This window comes from Aulonocara sp. 'chitande type north' Nkhata Bay, linkage group LG9, assembly GCF_057382095.1.
Source record: "Aulonocara sp. 'chitande type north' Nkhata Bay isolate Kocher_YH1m ecotype deep benthic linkage group LG9, A_spYH_male_GT1.1, whole genome shotgun sequence".
NCBI lineage: Eukaryota > Metazoa > Chordata > Actinopteri > Cichliformes > Cichlidae > Aulonocara > Aulonocara sp. 'chitande type north' Nkhata Bay.
Window position 1 is genome coordinate 18,392,503 of NC_141352.1, and position 15,396 is coordinate 18,407,898.

Here is a 15,396-nt window from a genome sequence, read left to right on the forward strand (position 1 = left end):
CCTGCCTGGACTCCCTTTGTTCATCCTTGCCCCTCCCTTTTCGCACTCTTCTGTTTCCCTGGCAACTCCCTTCTTAGCTGTACTGTTCCCATGGAAACTGAAGGGCCAGGTATTTGTCGTTCCTATGACAACAGGGAAGAGACACAGAAACCCAGTAATTTTTGTTCATTCATCATTTTATTTTTCTCTGGGTCAAAGGTTACACAGCTGACACTAGCATATACATGCCCCCGCCCTCCCCAATCCCGATATCCCTCCCTCACAGCAGTGAGCGACAGCAGGCGGCTCAATAGCCTATCATACTCTTCATCAGTAAGTCTCTCATCCATTCTTCCATCCCCAAAGTATTTCAGATGCTCGTTCTGGTCATCTGTTCTGCAGCCAGCTCCTCCATAAATTCCAGTTATTGTCTACACATCAAAGTCTCGCTTGGTGATCTACATCATAAGTGTTTCAGTAAAAATAGTTTTTAAAAAAAAGGTACATTGGTTAGCTCAAGAGGAAAGTTTCTAATAATTCTAACACTCTCAAGCTTTAACTATACATAAAATAACAACCTGTTCTCATTCCCAGGACGTTAAACACTCCTTTTTTTTTTTTTTTTTCTTGACCATCCCAGCTTTGCCGTAATGGACGTTAAACACTCCTGTTTGTCTGAGCCGCTGGGCCTCACAGGCACGCACAAAGTGGCATGTGTGTTGCGACGGAGGATCTATCTCATGGTGCTAATAAAAGACCACTTGGCAGCACATTTAAACACACGGCGTAATCAGCATTTTTCAAAATGCAGGATTCATGTTGAGAAGGCCTGTATCTCGACATAATCGAGTGCTTTTTAGCACCTCAATTGAAACGTGAAAGAATCACAGAACACAAAGCCACCCATCCATCTCCCTAATGAGGGTTTTAGAGACGACTGTTATAGGTGTGACCAGAGCTTAAAGCATAATTTATGGTCCTGCAAATGCGTCTGTCTGCATATGTGTTTCTGTTTGAACACCGTACTAAAAAACGTGCTCCTGTCCAATCCTCCGAAATCCCAAACTGCACGCTGCTGGACGCACGCGTAGGTCAAATGCTAATGACAAGGTTTGACGAGTGGGCTGGAATAGGGAGGTGAGTGACAGCGGAGTTCATTGGGAACAAGAAAAGCATGAAATTAACATTAAAGATCAAAACTTCAAGAGCACAAAACATACGCTGGAGCTCATTGTTTTTGACTATTGGTTCCTCTTTAGCTCTTTGTCTGTTAGAAGTTATATGTATGTGTGTGACCCACAGACCGGTTGTACCGCATATTTCTGTACACTGCCTCCATCTGACAACAAACACTCTCCGCAGGCAGTCCGGACTGCTTTCGTGCTGCCCCCGCTCAAGTATAAAACGCCTAAGCCTCCATTACACTCGTCTGCAGATACGGACACGACAGCAGGGTAAACATTCCTGTTATATTTCTTTGACATCTGCCGCCTAAGGCACAGACTTCAGCCCACGTGGTAATGACCCACATGCTTTTTCACACCTTGTCTAAAGTAACTTGCATGATTAAAAGTAGGTTAAATACCCTCAGCACCACCTCCACGGTGACAACCCCAACAGAGGTTAACAGCTGGGAGTCTCCATCGATCTTCTTTTAAAAGTGACAACTGACATCACTCAGACGCTAGCGGACTTGCAGAAAGTACAGCGCACATTTTAGTTAGGAGTGCGTGGGTGCCATGTACCGTGGCTGAGGCCTTACACCAGCGTCTTTTATCTATCTGTCTATCTTTTTGTCATCTATTCTATTAGGATTTAATAAATGCAAAAATGCTGCAAAATAGAGGACGGGTATCTCTTGGCCTGTGATATTGCCACAGATAGGATGCCAAAGGCCAATTTGTGTGCAACTGTGTGACACGGTGATATATGACAGGATGCTTGTATTTGACGCCCAGGGATGAGAATGTGTTGAAAATAAGCACCTTCACAGGGTTTCTATAGTGTAATAACAGGTAGAGAAACATCCACTGGGGTGTATTCACAATGCTTGTAATGTAGTCATCAGTTCTCAGTGTTAGTGTTTCACAGGGTGGTCAGCATTACATTATATTACTTGTCTCTTTACAGTGTTTATGCATCCCAAATACAACCCCAGATTTTCAGTCTTGGACCATTCAGCTTATATCAACCCACAGCATGTGACTGTGTGTAGGTGTAATGTGTGTGTTTCCAGCAACTAAGCCTGTGACGACCTGTGAACGTGGAAAAGTGGGCGTTTTTCAGGTGTGCGTGAGAGCAATCGACTGCGTGTCTTTTGGTGTGGTTGTTTACGTCTTCGTGTTAATCTGACCAATCATTCTCCTCCAACTCGGAGTCATCCTCCGAGTCGGAGTATTCCACAGCGATGCGTCGCGACAGGATGGTGGCCACGTCATTTCCAACCGGCTCTCTCTTTGCCTGCTGCTCCTGCTGCTCCTGTACTTTCTTCAGCTGTATGCCTGCAGAAAAATATGAAGTGTTTTTTTAACTACACAATTATTACACAAGTTATAAGACAACGTGAAAACTCATAAAAGGCATCGTTAAAAATAAATACATTAAAATAAATGTAAACATGTCCAAAGAGGACAAATTTACATCAAAAGGACACACAGGCACAGTTCTTACCCATACGTATCGCAGCCAGCAGATCGCTGCGGGCGTCGTTGACCGCTGTGGTCTCAGCGGATGCGGCGGAGGACATCTTGTGCGTTGTGGAGTGGGAGGCACCAGCTGGAAGTGGAGGAGGTGGAGGACCAGGAGGAGGTGGAGCAGCCTGGGCTCCAGATACAGGTGGTGGAGGCGGAGCATAGCCGACAGCACCAGCCATTGGTCCGGGAGGCATCGGACCTCCAGGAGGTGAGGCAAAGGCCGTCTGAGCAGAAGGGATGACAGGAGCAGGAGGAGGGGGAGGAGGACCAGTGTTGGCATAGCCGTCCATACTGCGAGGAAGAACAAGAGAGTGAATAGAGTTAACAATAATTTTGTTTTCTGACACTTCTGTGACTTTTTCTTACATTTCCCTCCTTAAAAGTAAAGATGAGCATGATAACGTTGATGTAAATCAAATGTATTCAGCTCCGTATCAGTTCATATCTTCTGGTGGGAAGCCCACAGTTTGAAGACCAAAAAATACTAACTCACTAGGTGGCAGCATTAGCTCAAACTTTACAAGAGTAGACTCAAGTAAGAGATTTGTGCTGGCTTTTTTTAAGTATTTGATACAGCCTAAAATATAAAAAGAAATTATAAGAAGAAAGTTTTACTTTATAAAATAAAATAGGGTCAAAGTCTTCTGAAGCAGCAAAATCACTTTCACTGGCGACCTGTGCAGGAACCTGAACCTGCCTAATGACTGCTGGGATAGCTTCCAGCTCCTCTGGGACCCGAAGCTAAATAAGGAGCTGAGTTGTGCTGGGATTTGATATTTATGTCTCATGTTTCTGATTTGTTTTCTCATATTTAAAGACTGCACCTGCCCATGGGCCCTGAATGTTTTTGTTTGTTCAAAGTCTAAGTGTATCAGCATGTTTAAATTTACATTATTTTAAATGTAAAATAATGCAAAAGCATTAGCATTGGGCAGAAATGTGAAGAAAATACTGAACTATTAGTGATACAGTGGATAATTAAATACAGCTTATGGCAAAATAAACTGTCTGGCCTACTGTATAGCGTCAGTAGTGATTGGGATGAGGTTCCTGCATATGCACTGTGCATAAAGTTTAAACATATGTATGCAGAATATTTTGTGAAGCTTTTTTGCTTTGCTTATTGCTGGAAAAAGCGAGAGAACTAATAAGCAGACGAATCCATTTACCTGTAGTCCACTGGTGGGAGAGGCATAGAGCCACCGTTCATAACCTCAGTGGGTGGAGGAGGCAGTGGAACGTGGTGGTGGTGAGAGCGGCCCAGTGTGCCACCCTGATAGGCCATCATGGTCCTGCCTCTGTTGTCGTGTTCCCCTCCTCCGCGTGGTGCGTGTCCGGCAGTCATCTGGGCAACTAGGGCGCTGGGTGGAGGGCCGGAGTAGGTGTGGGCGTGACCAGCATGGTTCATACTGTTGGGGTAGTGGTGCTGATCCAGCCCGTGTCCCCTGATGAGGAAAATATAAATGCAGCCTCATGCGTAAGAATAAAATGTGATGAAAACTAAGAGAACACTGGTGTTTGCTCATCTACCTGTTCTCTGGTGACATCGAGCCCTCAGAGGAAGTGCCTCTGTCCCGGTGTATGGTGTGTCGATGGTCTGGCCGCAGCTCCTTATCCAAAGCCATCATATTCCACTCCTGCCGACGGTTCCTCGCTTTGCGGACCTTCTTGACCTCCCTCTGTAGTGTCCCATCCACACAGCGCCTCTGCTCCTGGAAGAAAGTAAGCCAATAGGTTTTAGGTGATATTAGGTTAAAATAAGCAGCACTCTTTATTAAGAGTTGTTTAAGATATGAAAAATGTACATTTCTCTATCCATCAGAATCAGTTGGACTAAAAATACAATTTTATGTTGTATGTTTGGTTATCTGCCCAAGAGCACCTCAAAATGTAAAATTGCAAGCACCTGTGTTTGACACCCAAATAAATGCTTAATATTAGACCTGTCCTTGCACACTGTATAATATCCTCTAAGTCAATATGGTACCTTCTGCTTCCTTTTCTCTTTCCTCTTGTCCTCCGTGTCCTGCAGCATCTTTTCTTTCCACAGGTCAAAGAAGTAGGAGGGGTCTGTGTAGAACTTAAGTGCCTCCTTGTGGTCATCCCTACAGAGACGAACCCCGAGAAAGTTATGACGATAAACAACCGCCTCCTTATGCAAAGCCACGTTAAGTAGAATCAGTAAGTGTATTGATCCTTAAGATACAAAGAGATGATGGACACAGTGACAGCATCATTTGCTGGAAATGAGACACGCAAATACAACAGATTCTGAGGCTAATGGAAGAAAAGGAGTGAAACTACTAATAGAGCTCCAGCTTTTTTATCACAAAGAGAACATAACAGGAAACGACAGGATAAGGCAGAGCGATGCCGAGAGAATGGAAAAAAGTGAGCAAAGTGTGTCATGTAGTCAGGATTAGGAGTTGGGATTCCCACTGGAGCAAGACATGCTAAATATGTAATGCACACAAGTACTAAAAAGCACACTGCATAAAGGCAGTGACCAAACATGGTACGAAATAGTACCAATTCTGGTTTTTCACTCTTCATGTAGAAGCAAGAAAAAGCCAATGAAAACCTCCTGAAAATGTTTTAAGATTTAAGCCCTTTTTAAAACCACTGAATTAAAATCTTCGTTGGACTGACACTAACCAAAGTAAGAAAAATAAGAGTCATTTATTATCGCTTAAGCCCATCAAGCTGTTTGGGTGTGTTGTGCCTCAGCAACACCAACCTGTAAGGTGTTAGTATGTTGAGAGGTGGAGGCTTGTCGCTCAGGTTGTACATCTCTTTGACCGGAGTGGGAACGCTGCTCTTGGACACCACCTGCTGGTCCTGAGTGGTGGAGCTCTTGAAGGCCTTCCTCATGTTGATATCTTGCAAGGAAACTAAGAACACAAAAAGAGGAAAAGAGGACAAATGATTCATCATTGGAAGGACAAAAATAGTTTACAAAAGCCATTCAGTACGCAGGACATGAGATCAGCAGGACTTCACCAATGAACGATAGCTTAGTGTGCATCCCCCCCACACCAGACTTCAACCCTGTGACTCACCTTCCTCCACAGTGGAGTCCAGCTGTGTGACCTTGACAGCCAGCCGATCAATGCGATCCTGGAGAGAATTGGCACGCAGGTAGAAGGTGTTGGCCTCATTAAACAGCTCGCCAAATATGTCCTCCGCATGTTTGCCTGGGAAAAAAAAACAGAAGGAGAAAGAGAAATATGAGAGAGAGACTTTTAATCGTTACCTGGAGCCAAGAGAAACCCCTCAGAGACCAAAGTCCAATCAATACACCGGTAATGTGACACAACGTGAAACAGGAGTCTGCAGGAAATGGTGTCTCATACAACTCCATATAGCAACAATCCTCATGAATAATTGATTGTTAGCTGAAAACACACAATCCAAACCATAATATGAATTCGTCTGTGTGGATACAGACGCTACAGTGACTAAAGCAGCTAACCAGGATAGTAAATAACACATTCTCTCCTGCCTCAACAACTGCTGTTACGTAATAAATAAGCCTCATTGTCAATGTTTTAAGTAAAAGTTGAGTACTGATAATGCTCCATCTAAATATAAAGCAGTTTGCTTGTCGTCACCCATTTGATTTTAACAGGTCACTGCTGCAGATGAATATCCAGGCTCTCGCTGTACACATAACCCTCCTCTTTATTTCCATGCAGCACACTCCCTGGCTCAAAAATGGGGCAAACAAGGAAGTTCCAAAAACTGCAGTACCTTAAATGACCAACTCAGGCTGACTCAAAAATCCCCATGGACTCCCATGACTCTTAAAAAAACTTTTGGTCTCTATAGCAAATTTGCGGCATTTGTTTTTTTGGATCAAGTTTGATTTTTCAGATTTTCACATATGTATAAACAAAACTGACCGATCAGACCAATCCGGTGTGCTCATAGCTAAAACCACACCAAGGTACTGGATGTACAATGATATGACCAGCAAAATGAATAGTAGGATAATACGGTTTTGGCACCAACATGCAGCTAGACGTCGCTTGAGGTTAATCAGCACTCTGAAATTATTTCTCCGCCTTCTTAGATGTGGTCCCAACTCTGCCAACAAGAACTCAAACTGTGCCAGCGACATCCTGAAATATGTACAAAAGCGGCAGTGATACAGCTTCATCTCCTGGATCAAACCATAAAAGTGCCCCTACTGAGCCTTCTCCTGAGAAGTGGATGAACTCAAAATCTTAATATCTTCCTTTTCTTGTTTAGAAACATCAGGAACTGCTCATCATCTCTTAATGCCGACTTTAATTTTTTGACAGTGTGTTTTTGAGGATGGATTTTGAGCAAAAATGACCAACCATCAGCTTTTCAGCTATGAGCACCACCTTCCATCAAGGATGTGCAGAGGAACAGGCCCAGAAAACAGAGGTCATTTCTCGGGTTCCCTGCTTTGTTTTCACTCCCTGACTTTATTCAGGGAGTTTATTCTAGTTCACTTAGCAACAATAATAAAAAAGCCTGCATCACCTATAATTGATCAATTTCTGAGTTTCTTTTAAAGGCACTTGTTCTGGTTGTGTTGTTCAACTTGAGCCCCACCCATGAGTTTCCAGGGTCGCTCTCAAGGTCTTACCCCAGAGCAGATACTTCCTCCTGCCACATATATGGCCCTGAAGAAGTCTGACAGGGGAGGTTCTCACTGTGGGAATGCACATAAAGGTACGGGACACACCCACAAACCGCCTGATGGAAAACTGCCTAATCTTAGCACAGAACTAATGGCTGTAAAAGGCCCTTCACTACAAGACTGTGGATCTGGGCAGTAGTGAAACAGAAACATATTACAGCACAAAACAAAACAGAGCACCTCCGGTACGATTCCAATAAAAATATTTAAACATAAACACTTTGTAACATACAATGTGTGGTATGACAAACACATACTGAGGGCTATTTCTGTCCTTCCCGCTGACAGGATGGGCTGTAAGAAAAACATTTAAAGGAAGGAAGAATCGCAGATCTGGCATGTAGAGCCCCGGTCAACTCTGACCCCTTCAGGGGATTCCTATGGACACTTATACACATGTGCTCACAAACACACACGCAGTGTCTGCAGATATCCCCCCACCAGGCCTGTTAGAGCATTTATATTTAACCCGCACAGCTGCTGTTGAAATACCCACTCCCTGTGCAGGAACTTGACACAATAAGAGACAGAGAATGGATTTGAGGTCAAAGAGATGAGGTGTTAACGTCAGAAAGGACAGTTTAAATTTATGCTGCTGAGTTTCAAAACAAACCTTAAACACAATTGCCATGAAAGCAGAAGGCAACTGTGGATAACGGGGGCAAATGGGAAAATAGCTGCCCTTTGTGCTGTTATAATGTAATGCAATAGAAAGCCAGCATATAATCGATATGAAACACTTCTATACACACACACACACACACACTTACAGTCACATGTCCACAGCTATAGATAAGTTCATTTTTTGCGTGCCTGTCTAAAAGGATTACATTTCGGCCCTCCGTGTTCCAATGTGAGGCTGCTGCAAGGCCGTTGTGAGCCCAGTGACCTCAGGCTCTATAACCATGACAACGGCCAAATCAATCACAGCTTCGGGATTAACGATGAAAGCATGTGATCTTGGCCCGTATACAAAGAGGCTACACACAGTGTGTACCATCGTCACGCTGAAATTAACGGGGTTACAGCCTGAGGATGCTTTTCATGTTCCCAAAAAAAATACTTGTATGCTTTTTTCTACTAGACCCTTTTGGCAGCCTTTTGTTTACCAGGACGGGCGTGCTAGTGTTGGTGAATGTGTCTGTGAATGTGTGTCTTACTCAGGCTGCTGAGCTGACGGATGATGGCGGAAAGCGTGTTGTTCATCACACAGTCCAGCTCGCTGCCGATGCCCTCGGGGAGTGCCCCTCGGCAGAGGTGGCGCGGCTCGATGTTTCTCTTCACCAGCGGCATGGTGAGGCTTCACGCCGGCACGCAGACTGCAAGAGAAACAGAACGACTTTAGACACAAACGCAGGTGAAGTGTCCCAAGTGAGGACATCAAATAAAATGCTGATCACTTTATTGATTACTACTTTGGTCTAAAAATATCAGAAGTTAGAATAGAGCCATAAGCCTGCAACGAACCTTAAATTCAGGGTATAATTTTTACGCATGCGTGGCAGTAAGAGATTGTATTTTGTTGTAAACTGTCCCTGTTTTTCCTATTCTTGCTCTAAAAACGCAGCATTTTGAGATCAAAAACAAACAAAGTGTGGGTGGGCTGTTGACCACAGAGCGATGACCAAGAGTGTGCCAAAGCCAGGAGACTTCTGTCGACCAGCACGGAGATTAAAGCATTAGGGATAGGAAGATACGACCTGCCAGCTAATCCCAGCGCCAGCTTGTCACCGGCCCAGCTGGAAATCTGACACAACCAGAGATTCGTGGATGTGGTCAAGACCAAAAACAACAAATCCTAACACAAAACCTGCAGCAAACAAACACACCCGCATATCTTTCTCCAGATACACTGCTTTCTCATTTTGCTTACACCCACCGCTACTCTGAACTTTAATTGAACCCTGATTGCCTCTGATCAGACACTCCGAGCCCTCTGTAGTTCAAAAGAGGAGAAATCCCAGAGCAGCCATCTTATCGTTGTCTCCTCCTGCTTCCTGTTTTTGAGGTCTGAGCCTGGCTCCTGTTTCCTGGTCCTCCTCCCTGTGTCACATCTCTCCATCCTGTCCAAACACTTGGCTAGAACAATGTAGCTATGGGAAGAAGCTTCAAGGAGGACAAACAGGGGAGACGGATGGAAACGTGCACAAACACTTGTTTCCAATGAAATATTTTTGTTTCAGATTTGCAAAAAAAAAAAAAAAAGGAAACAAATTATTAAGTTTGATTCCAGAGTTTTTACTTTGCAGATATGCCAAAAAAAGCAGGTTGAAAAGACACAGGAGGCCAGTCAGAAGACTAATAATAGCAAAAGATAAAGGGAACCCCACTAAAATTTAATAAAGACAGCATACTGGAAAGTAGATTTTCAAAAACTCATTAAACCATTAAAACTATAAAACATAGACATCCTATTCTTTGTCAATACTTATGTCACTGCTTTGCTTGCACTCCTCATACCTTTAATACAATAAATTGCCAAAAATACGAGCAGGAGTGCTATCAGTGTCCCAGCAGGAGACTACTGTAATTGCAGATTGTGTAATTACAGCTGTTCACAAAGACAAGGACCACTTGTGTTCATCAAGGCCAATTCCCATCAGCAGACCGCTCATTTGCCCCTGTTTTTTTAGCCAGCGACCCCCTGCAAACCCCTGACAGCCTCGCGCCAACAAGAGAAAACAAAAGGGTAAAATTACACCATCATGTGTTCCCACAAAAGGACCCTGAATAGTCAGCAAGGGCTGGTTTGGCACAGAAAGGCCCAGCTTAGGTTTAGCTTTGTGCATAAACATTTTGGAAAAGCGGCGCTGTCTGCTGCTTAAAAATGAGGTGATGCAAATTAGAAGATTGCATGTTTTTGCTTTTACTGTCTGACCGGCATGACAATCACACTGATGAAGCGAAATAATGAGGGACCGGGAGGGAGGAGGGTGGAGGGGACAGGAGGAGGGATGAGGCCTTGTGCTGCTTGTGGGAAATGGGGGGGGCAGAAGCAAAAGCATGAGAGAGACATGAGAGAGACACCGAGCGGGACAAGAGTGTGACCGAAAAGATCGAGTGAATGAGACTAAGTGTAAAAGAGAGAGATGTGACACAGCAGAGGCAGACAAAAAGTGTGTGTGTGTGTTTATGTGTTTGTGTTTTTGAGGGAGAAAGAGTGTATCGAGTAGGGGGAGGGGAAGGAACAGGGACCTCGGGGAAGCTGTTGAAAGGTTCCCGGGACAATAGAGCTCCGTTCACAGGGCAACAGCACTAGCTCTCCCATGCATCCTCCCCCTTCCACCTCCTCCTCCTCTTCAACGTTCTTTAAGGGCCCCTGTGCTCATGTGATGAAAGAGTAGCAAGCGAGCGCTCCTCCTTCATCTTCCTCTCACTCAGGGAGGAAGATAGGAGTGAGAAATGGAGAGTAAAGCCTGCTCACAGCTGCAGAGAAGAACACATCTCACTCCCACATCCAGTGTCTGCATCTTCTTAAATTATTACAAAACCCCATGCACAGTAAGTCAGTCACACAAATGGGTACAAACGCACCAGGTAGGCTCTCAAATGTCCCATTAGCTGCATGTAAACAGTCCCATCAGCTGTAAAAATGCCTCTGATCCCTTGATCCGGCACACTTTCCTCCTGCGACATACCCACAACTGTACACACAGAGCTTCCAGAGGACTTTACTACAGACCTGCGAACTCCATTAAGAGCTGAAAGGGAGAGTCATTACCAATTTATGAACCGAGTAGCTTCTTGTGTTGGAGGCTGTTCTGAATAATGCAACTTGGATTACGTCAGGTCACACTGCCCTAAATATGAATAAATATATATATAAAAATATATATATATTCCTGTTTTAGTATTTCTCAGAGGCACTCATGGTGAAACATTGGTGGTGCCGTGCCTTGGATACAGTGAATCCTACTGGGTGAATAAAAGGCCAGAACATAAGGCTTTCTTTCATTTTTCATTCATTTACTGTTTAATATAATCTGATGACATCACACAGAGTTGTCTAAATTAATTTTGACATGTTACTGAAATATTAAAAGTTTTCCCAGCATATGAAACATGCTGGCACCCATCAAAGAAAAACCATCAGTACTGTGATTAAAAAATATATTTTGAAGCAGTATTATTTTATTTAAAGTGGGATTTCATTTACTCACATATGAAATACATTTCTCCTGTAATTAAATGACCAGACATAACAGGAAAACACAGATCCATGGCAAGAGAATCAACCCTCAGAGGCCCATTTAACCCTTGAGAGTGTTTGTTTTGTACATATTTTTTTTACTTAATAATTCACATGTGATTCTCAATACTTCAGCTTAACCACCCACGGGATCATTCTTACTTACTTCTTACTTCTTCTTACTTCTTACTTGAACGCAAGTCAGTATAAGCCAAAGGGATAATAACCCAATGAGCAAAGAGGCTAACTTATTTGTCAATTAAACAATTTAGATTTTATCAGGAATATACGGAAATCTGTGAGGACTACTTCATTATGCGAGATTTAATGGCTTTTAGAGGCTGTGGGTTAGCACTTTATATTAACTAGAGATGGACCGATCCGATATTACGTATCGGTATCGGTCCGATACTGACCTAAATTACTGGATCGGATATCGGAGAAAAATAAAAAATGTAATCCGATCCATTAAATATCACGAAAGCACCTCACAAAACTTGCAACACGCCGTAACTCACCTCAGAACGTATGCATCACGTGATAGAGCGGCTGTGGCATGCAGGACCTGTCGGTGGTCTGGATAGCATGTGGAGCTTCGCTAGCAACCTGGCATTTCATCTCCGACAAAGTTATCCCCGAGAGAAGTAAAGCAAGTGTGTAAGTCCATCTCTGAATGTTTGTAAAGCATTCCCACGTTAAGCTTAACAAGCGACTGCGGCTGCTACTTGTGAAACTGCTTAAATCAGCTGATCGGCTTTTCTGTCGCGAGTCCGTCTTTGTTTTTGGCCCACTTTGCGCCAGAAAGAGGAAACCAGCGGCTGAACAACAGCAGCACGTTTAAGCTTGATAAGCTGTTGTTAGAATTTATTTAATATTACTTTCTACACCAGGATCTTTTTCTACGTAGCTGACGGCTGGTAACTGTGCAGGGGCGGATCTAGCAAAGTTTAGCCAGGGGGGCCGATAGGGCATTAACAGGGAAAAGGGGGCACAAAGACATACTTTTCTTTCTTATTCTCATTTAAAATGTCTAGCTTTTAATAAATAATTATCTGACACCCAAAGTTTTAATTTGATGTAAAATGAATAGAAGTCAATTACTGTACATAGTGACTATTAAGTCTAATATATATACCCTAGTAAGCTATAGTACTTTTTACTTTGGGAAGGTACCATCTGTGCAGTCTGCAATTTTGTTGAAGAAAGATGTTGAATCTATTTAATATTTCTTGAAAAATAATTGATTTCTGTGCATTTTTTTTCACACTGCATCAAATTAAGGTTGATTACGTCGATTAAGCATCATGAGGTGGCGCATGAGGGGTGGTTCCCTATTTTTTATTTATTTAATTTTGTTGTTGCTGGGAGTTGGAACCCTATTAGTTAGGTTGCTTAATATTTATGCTAAGTACTCTTTAAAATACCAGAATAGGGAGGATGGTGTAGGTCTAAGTTTATTAGATTGATCAGTATTGCTGAACTATGAAATATTTTTTTTGTATACAGGTATAACAGAATAGCTTTAGTGTAGTTGTTGTTTTAAACTTGAGTATGAACTTGCAGACTTGCAAAATGCAGCAAGATATTTTAAAAAACAGTTTTGTTGATTAAAAAAAAATATATCGGATTCATATCGGTATCGGCAGATATCCAAATTTATGATATCGGTATCGGACATAAAAAAGTGGTATCGTGCCATCTCTAATATTAACTAAGCATTTCTCACTTTGATTTCAGAGTGTTTTATAGATCGGGTCACAGAAAACCAAACTGTCATCATGTCATTCATTATTTCATCTCTAACACTTTATTTGGATTACAGATTGAAATAATCACGTGGATGTCACGCTGGACTGGATTAAATGCGCTATTTTGATGATTTATGGATTAAAATCCACCCACACACACACACACACACACACACACACACACACACACACACACTCCTTTTCTCCACAGACGGATAAGCGCACATTCACACACGCTCACACGCGCGCAGGCGTAAACTGATGGCAACCGCGATCAATCAGTGTTCCGCACCATCGCTTCCCGTTACCGATGGGCTGACCCACATCTGTTCATCTACCTCCGTCCCTGTGAGTTTTTGCACCGGTTCTAATATGAAATTTAAATAGCTGTTTTTTTGTCCAGGCGCCTAATACACTGAACAAAACGCCGGTGTACCGCCAGCATCAGTCATATGCTTAAAAAAACATTAAAGTTACCCTGTAATTGTTTTATAATATTCAGTGTTTGAGGCTTTAAGTCCGTTTATTATCCTCAAATCGGGGTCCGCTCCAACTGACCACTTAGCTAGCTCATGTCCAGTGGTCGACTTCTTAGTTTGGACTAATGAGACAAAAATAAGCAGAAATACCCGCACAGATTTCACCATTATGATAAAGGGTGTTATTATTCGCTGTAAAAAGTATCATAAGGCCCTCACCAGCACTTGAAATATTAGAAGAAATCAGCCCGTCCGCATGTCCCGTTAGATACTCCTATTAGCTCTGCCATCCTGTGTCCCCCAGCCCGTCTGGCCACTCCGGGGAAAATCCTTTGAGGACGGGGGCACGCCCACGGACCATATTCACCAATCAGATGTCCAAGAATAAGATTTAGCGTTTGATAGACGTTAAAGCCAACCAATGGCTTCTTTGATATATAATGAGTGACAGGGAGACTCCCCGCTAGATAGCCGTGTTGAGCTGGAAGAGGGCGGGGCTAAGGTTGGGCGTTGCTAAACAGCTTAACGAGCATTTTTTCCTCCCTTTCACCTATCCGGGTCTGATACTTGTCAAAATTAGAGGTGCTGTAATTTATCTTCGACTCTCTCGGTGATGTGTAGACATGTAAATAACCTAAAATAACACCTAAAAACTAAAAAACTTTTTAAAAAATGTATTTAAAAAAACAACAACGAGATAAAGCATCCTTTTCGGGGTTAGTGAGATTCTCAGATTGATGCTGAGGATGGAGAGTATTGTATAACAGAACAAAATAGCTAGGCCAGCATCCTGCAGGAAGCGGTTCAGTGAGGACTGGCTATACTTAGATCAGTGGTTCAGTCTCTCAGGTATGTTTGTGGAGAAAAACAGCCATCAAAGCAAAAGAAAAACAAGGATGCAGAGAACTGTCTCTTTTCTGTAGACAGGATTTGGTAAACTAAAAAGGGGAGTTTCAGTATATAAACTGCACTTCTATTCCTGGATAAAGCCTAAATTTATTAAGCAGCTGCTACTTTGTAATAAACACATAATTTAGACAAATATGTGACCAAATATGGGAATTTATGCTAGTTCATATGGACCTCTGAGGCAAAAGAACTCTTATTTAATTTGAATGTTTAGTAACTGTGTGAGGCTATCATATCAACATGGACCACACAAGAATTAAGATAGTTCTAAAGGTAAAAGTGAGTCCAACTCAGACAGACCTTAGTCACATGGCAAAGTGTAATTAATGAAATGTCCTAAGAGTGTATATTATCATTTAAATCAAGGGTGCAAAACATTAGGCCCGGGGCCAAGGGATTGTGGTCTGTAGAAGACTACACTCCAACCCACTTGATGTGATTTTACAAGTGTTAGAGCTTTCCCTACTGATTAAGACCACCGCCCATGGCCATCCATACCACACCAAAGTACGAGGGCACTTTCTGTGAATGAATGAAAACTCTATACTCTAAAATGATAATTACAGGAGCAACGATCTACTAGAACATTTTCTTGAACATTACATGTTTATCATGTTTCATTGGTGTCACACCCACTTCACATCAAAGCATCAAACAATTTAACATGAATTTAGCTGCACATCTGTGATTTAAATATCTGAATTTTTGGGGCCACAAAATTGCAGTT

At 42.7% G+C, this 15,396-nt stretch overlaps 1 protein-coding gene across 3 annotated transcripts; it reads right to left on the bottom strand.

Moving 5' to 3' along the window:
* Positions 1-223: 223 nt before the first annotated feature.
* On the bottom strand, positions 224-14,129 carry wasf3b (WASP family member 3b). Of its 3 annotated transcripts, none has more exons than XM_086306245.1 (9): positions 13,980-14,129; positions 8,505-8,663; positions 5,732-5,866; positions 5,410-5,563; positions 4,660-4,777; positions 4,203-4,384; positions 3,842-4,117; positions 2,650-2,963; positions 224-2,480 (listed from the first exon to the last, which is right to left on the bottom strand). In XM_086306245.1, the coding sequence occupies exons 2-9, from the start codon at positions 8,635-8,637 to the stop codon at positions 2,323-2,325; spliced, it is 1,470 nt and encodes a 489-aa protein (XP_086162371.1). In that variant the 5' UTR covers positions 8,638-8,663; positions 13,980-14,129; the 3' UTR covers positions 224-2,322. The 3 variants fall into 3 exon arrangements, with proteins under 3 accessions (XP_086162371.1, XP_086162372.1, XP_086162373.1); XM_086306246.1 differs by lacking the exon at positions 13,980-14,129 and adding an exon at positions 12,052-13,961; XM_086306247.1 differs by lacking the exon at positions 13,980-14,129 and adding an exon at positions 8,812-11,168.
* Positions 14,130-15,396: the final 1,267 nt, after the last annotated feature.